Source organism: Plasmodium brasilianum, chromosome 7 (genome assembly GCF_023973825.1).
Source record: "Plasmodium brasilianum strain Bolivian I chromosome 7, whole genome shotgun sequence".
Classification (NCBI taxonomy): domain Eukaryota; phylum Apicomplexa; class Aconoidasida; order Haemosporida; family Plasmodiidae; genus Plasmodium; species Plasmodium brasilianum.
In genome coordinates, this window is record NC_090120.1 from 1,918,860 (window position 1) to 1,924,919 (window position 6,060).

General features: G+C 29.8%; 1 protein-coding gene across 1 annotated transcript; it reads right to left on the reverse strand.

The window, feature by feature from the left end:
• Positions 1 to 1,869: 1,869 nt before the first annotated feature.
• On the reverse strand, positions 1,870 to 5,484 carry MKS88_002138 (vacuolar protein sorting-associated protein 33; the record flags this gene model as incomplete). The annotated part of the gene is made up of 1 exon (XM_067215124.1): positions 1,870 to 5,484. One exon carries the CDS (start codon positions 5,482 to 5,484, stop codon positions 1,870 to 1,872), a length of 3,615 nt encoding a protein of 1,204 aa, XP_067074432.1.
• Between the last annotated feature and the right edge of the window lie 576 nt (positions 5,485 to 6,060).

Consider the following 6,060-nt stretch of genomic DNA (forward strand, 5'->3'; position numbering starts at 1 on the left):
TTTGGCGATACTTTTTTTTCAAAAAAAATTGAGCAACGTTTGAACAATTTTTTCCTCACATTATAGCTATATTAAAAAGGAACATAATAAAGTTAGTGAACAGTTAAGCGAAAAATAAAGCAATAAGGAATAGGTGCAAAATTAGTACATTATTGAAAAAAAAAAAAGAAAAAAGAAATAACACTATTATTATGATGGATTTTTAATTTGGTAAATTAAAAAATATGGCGAAAGGGCATTATTAGTAAATTTAACCAATATATATATATATATATATATATATATATATATGGGCATATATGGTAGGGGAAGAGTAATATTATTCTGTTGATATATTTGCTGTAGCGGCGATGTAGTCGCATATATGTATTATACACATTCTCATTATGCACAGTTGCACAAAAAATTTTAGAGCTTTTCCTTCTTGACGCACTAGGTATTAAAATTCTTTGAAAATAATAATAAACAATGTTTGAAATGAAAAGTGCTAACTGAACACTTCGTTGATGGAATTACGTGACGTAAAGGAGCACATTTTTTTTGTTTTATCATCGCATGGACCTTAAAAATATGCATACGTAAGTACATATATATGTGTATATATTTATATGTGTATATATTTATTTAACTGCTAGAATAAAGAGTAAATTTGGATTAATTTTTCCTTATATTTCCACTGCTTGGTAATAATTAAATCGGGGAGAAATTCTTTAATTACATGTGAGAAGTAAACACACAAGTTAAAAAAATTAAAAACAAAAAGAGCTAAAGATACGTGTTATCATATCAGCTGTGCATTATTTTTGATACGCCAATGGCATTAACAAATTTTTTTTAAAAAAGCTATTAATCTCATTAATGTTGATACTTGTGAGAAGTATAATTTAAAAAAAAAATAAAAATAAAATAAAACGAAAAGGAGAAAACGGGGAAAACGAGGAAAACGGGGGAAATTACATGGAATGTTGTTCCAAAATGTAATGAAAAAAGGCATGTTTATTTGTAAGAATATACGTACATTTATAAGCCTGTGATTATATACACGTATGAACATATGCAAATATACACATTAGTATATGTAGACATAACATAAGCACGTAAAAAACAGACACCCATAGCTATCAAATATTGCAAATAATCAAATTCTCATTTCTGCGGAAAACGCACAAACGGGTAAATAATACGTGAATGGATTAAAAAAAAAATAATAATAAAATATGTTGTATGTACCTCCACAATGAAATAAGAAGTATGAACGAAAAAAGCGTAAAAGAAAAGAAATTCAAAACATTGCACAGAAATGCAAAATAATGAACAGGAATTTCCTGAATGAAAGAGAATAAACTAATTATATAAATACGAATCTAGGAAATGATTTAATTGACAACAAGAGTGAGAAAAAAAAAAAAAAAAAAAAATGAAAAAGAGAGCCTTAAAAAGAAAAACGAACCTTACACCGTTTACGAGATCACAGAAAACATAAAATTTGGAGTAATTTTTTTTTTTTTTTTTTTTTTTTTTCCTGGACAAGTTATGAATCTTTCAAAATGTACAAACACATACATGTGAAAAGATGCAAAGTGGTGGTGGTGAGGGACACATAAATACAATCAGCTTGCATATATACATGATCAATATATGTAACAATGGATGATGAAGAACTATGGGATGCGCACGCATGTGTGCACATATACGTGAGTGCTACTTCGTTCTTACGAAGCCTGCCCTAGGTATTCATGGACTGAAGCAGTTTTTTGGAACTAATAATTTCTGTTGTAAATATTAAATAATTATAATTTTGATTGTTTTTATTTAATTTACGAATGGAAGCAATTTCAGCATATGAAATCCCACCGACATAAAAAAGGATTACATTTTTTTTTTTTTTTTATTGTTTATTTTTTTGGGTATATCAAGAATATTATCGAATCCTACTGCATTTTGAACAATGTCTAAAGTTGGTCCATTGAGAAGATTAAAAATTTCTGGAAAGACTTGTATGTTATTTTTAACAACTCCCATATATTCAATTAATCGGACCGATAATGGTGCATAACCATTACATACATATGATATATCATTTTCTTCATTAGATAATAAATTGAAATGATTTTTTAAATAGTTCCAAACAAATTTTTGTTTTGATTGATGTTTTAGAATATTACAAAGATGCAATTTATTTAGTCTTGTTAATTCATTTATTCCGTATTGTTCTATAATATCTTTTTTTATTCCATTTATGTAGCTTTCATTACATCCGTTAGTTATAACACAAAAGAGACATAAGATCCTGTACACTTCAAATATACTTTCATTTGTGTATATTAATAATTGAATTTTTTGAGCAATAGTAAGTAAGGCACTTTTATTTGTGTTTGTATTTAATTGTATTATTTCATCTTCTAATTTTAATTTATTATAACTGTGTTCCTTCTTAATAGTGCTTAAAATGAAAGAAGCAATGTTAACATGTGTAGATACGGAATTATGTTCATAATGTTTTTCTTTAAATTTTCTCATGTATTCATTTATTTGTTTTATATCTTTTAAGGAATCTTTCTCTTTATACGTTCTTTGAATATCACTCGCTTTTTTATGTAAAAAGGTACCTACATCATTTTGATTCAAATCTTTTATATCATTATACAACACATCTACGGAACTTTTTAATTTTACTCTTATTTTCATACTATTTATATCCTCTGCACTGTTCTTATCTTTTTTTCTTCTCAATGGATTTTGATCATCATTAAATATAATATATCGTGGGATTTCTATTTGTAAATTTTCAATACAAAATAAATGATCAAGTAAACCTTCATAAGTAAAGGGGGTGCAAAATGGAGTTACCATATCCATTTTCCTGTCTATTATAATACAAGAATCAATATCATCGCATATATTTAGTAAGAAATTGAAATCGCTTATTCCTATTCTTTCTAGCAAATAATTTTTCTCTTTTTTTTCCTCCTTCTCTAATTTTTCCCTGTCCTTTTTTTTCAAAAAAAATTTCGTGTTGTCCAGTTTGTTCATGAAATCGGCGCAGTTCGGTGCGTATCCTACCCCATCGTCTTCCTTGTTATTTGCGTCCTCTTGGTTCCCTTCTACTATAGCTCCTTTTACATTACTCCCTTCTTTTTTCCTTCCTTTTAGGTTTCTCCCCTTTTTTTTCGTTCTTTCCTCTCTCTTCCCCTTTTCCTTTCCTCCCACTTGTTTCCTCCCCTTTCTTTGCTCTTCTGGTACTACTATTGTCTCTCCAATAGTTTCACCTTCCTGTGGGTTCTTCTCTTTTCCCATCATAGGGGAGCGAGAATGAGCCATGTTTTTCTCTTTCAATTTTTCTATTCCCTTCGATTCACTTCCCTCTTTTGTAATTCCAGCGCAGTAGGATTTATTTGAGGAAGACAACCTTTCTGAGTATATTCTCATATTATCATACACATACTTATTATCTTCAAATTTTGACAACTCCTTCCTTTTCTCGTTCGGTTTATAATGTTCTCCCAACTCCTTTTTCTTTTCCTGTTCAAGAAAATTCTTCTGTTCTGTTCTACTTGAAAGTATATTAGTTCGATCTTCATAATAATCCTTCTTATAGTTAACCCCATCAACAGATGTGTTCCTTGTATAGTAAGAATTGCCATTGCTAATGTCGTTGTTCGAATTGCGTGAAGCTGTATCTCTGTTCCCATCAAAAATATTTAAATTTCCTTTCATTTTTATTTGTTCTTTCTTATCTTCTTTTCCACTTGAGTTCATCTGCGATATGTGCTGTTCTCTTTTAATTACGGGAATTAGAGCTTTTTCGCCATACCAGGAATCAAGCTTGTCACTACTGTTGTTGTCATTGTCGTCCCCCTTATCCTCATCGATTTTATCGTTGTAGCTGTCATTGTCGTCTTCCTCCTCCTCCTCCTCCTCTTCTTGGATATATTTTATTTTCACTTTCCCCTGTGCACGATTCTTTAAGCCTTCCTTATGCTTATAATACTCATTTTCCTCACATGCTTTCTTGAAGTTCTGCTCATACTCGATTTTTTTTTTCCCTACTTCAACGACATCATCATCAGCTTCGCCATCTTCATCTTCCTTTTCTTCCTCTTCCTCCTCATCGACTCCATCGTCCTCATCTTCTTCATCATCATCTTCTTCATCATCATCTACTTCATCATCATCTACTTCATCCTCATCTTCTTCATCCGCTTCTTCTTCATCCGCTTCTTCTTCATCCGCTTCTTCTTCATCCGCTTCTTCTTCATCCGCTTCTTCTTCATCTGCTTCTTCTTCATCCGCTTCTTCCACATCTTCTTCTTCTTCTTCTTCTTCTTCATCCTCTTCATCCTCTTCTCCCTCATTCTCCTCCCCTTCAATATGCTTTGCTTCTTCCCCTTTAACCCTCATTTGGCGATGCCCCCGGGTTGCTAAACCGTCTTGATGAAGTTTCCCCGCAGCATGATCCTCTCCTGTCTCTACTTCGTTCTCTTTCACTCCCCCATTGTAACTTCTTATAAAACCGCTATGCTCAACTGACTCTGTCTTTTGCTCATATGAGTTAGCCATTTTTATCATATTTACACTTTTGTTCATATTGCTCCCACTGACAGTAATTTTTTTTTTTTTTTTTTTTTTTTTTTTTTTTTTTTTTTTTTTTTTCCTTGCTTGGTCATATTTTTTGTACATATTTTCAGATAGGAATATTTTATGGAGAGCATATTTAACTGGTACAACTGTTGGTTCATTTGAATTTTTAAAATATTTTAAGTCTTGGAAGTTTTGTATATTACTTAGTATATCAAAGAAATCATCATCAAAATTATTTGGTACCTGAATGTTAAAATTACTAGCTACAATTTCTTTCCTTAAATCTATTAACTGTTCAGAAATAAATTGAGACAAATGTCCCAAAGATTTTATATTTTTAAATACCCCATTAAAAAGGTATTGAAGAAACATTAAACTGAATGAACAAAATATAAGGTTACTAAAATCGTTATCTACATAATATTCTTTAAATAAATTTTTGAATTCTAAACTATACACATCATTGTATATAGGAATAAAATAAAGAGGAAATAGAATTATTTTAATACTTACATCAAGAACATTATTTTTCAAAATTTTCTCTTTACACATATGTGTCATGTAGGGAATAAATATAAAAACATATTGTTTATCTGTAATTTTCCCTTTCTCAATTTTTTCAACTATTTTAAATATTTCTTCAATTTCGTAAAAATATGGACGTATAAAAAATAAAATATTCCTTATTTTATTTAATTTATTTGTATTAATTAATTCTGTTTCGTTGTTCAGGAAAAATATATGTTCAAATTGTTCTTTATTTATATCTTCATCACTTAGTATAACATTCAAAATGATATGCAGCGACTTTTCAAAAAATAAGCATTTTTCCCCCTTGAAATTCTTTAGTATGTTTAACAGCAGAATCCTTTCCTGCTCCTTCAGCTCCGTCAGGGTGTTCATAGTTGCTGCCCTTTGCTGCGTGTGTTATGTGTGTAAGGGGCTATTCATACATAAGGCGTATATATATTTATATATAACTATATATCTCTACATATGCTATACATATGCTATACATAAAGAGACTTATATTTATACGTATATGCTGCATGGGCTACGTATGTACAGATTTACATAAAAAGGGCCTTCTCTATACGTCCACGTGGTATACCGATTTGCATACAAGAATATTTCAAAAAATTGTGTGCAACTTCGAACATGAGGGTTCATAATAAAAGGATTTTATATCGATGACTATGTTTATTACTAATGGTAGCTTCGTTACAGTATATCCTTATCTTGTATGTGCTACGTTAAATGTATGGTTTTATTTTTTTATTTTTTTAATTATTTACAGCATATACATACAACATATTATATTACATAAATACACAAACAAATATATACGTACATATATACATTTACATACATATGTATATAACATATTATATATTAACAATATATTTTTTTTTTCTTTCTCCCTTTCCCTTTGCTTTCTTACTGCTGCATTTGTAGCTGTCATTGCAATTGTTACCTTAC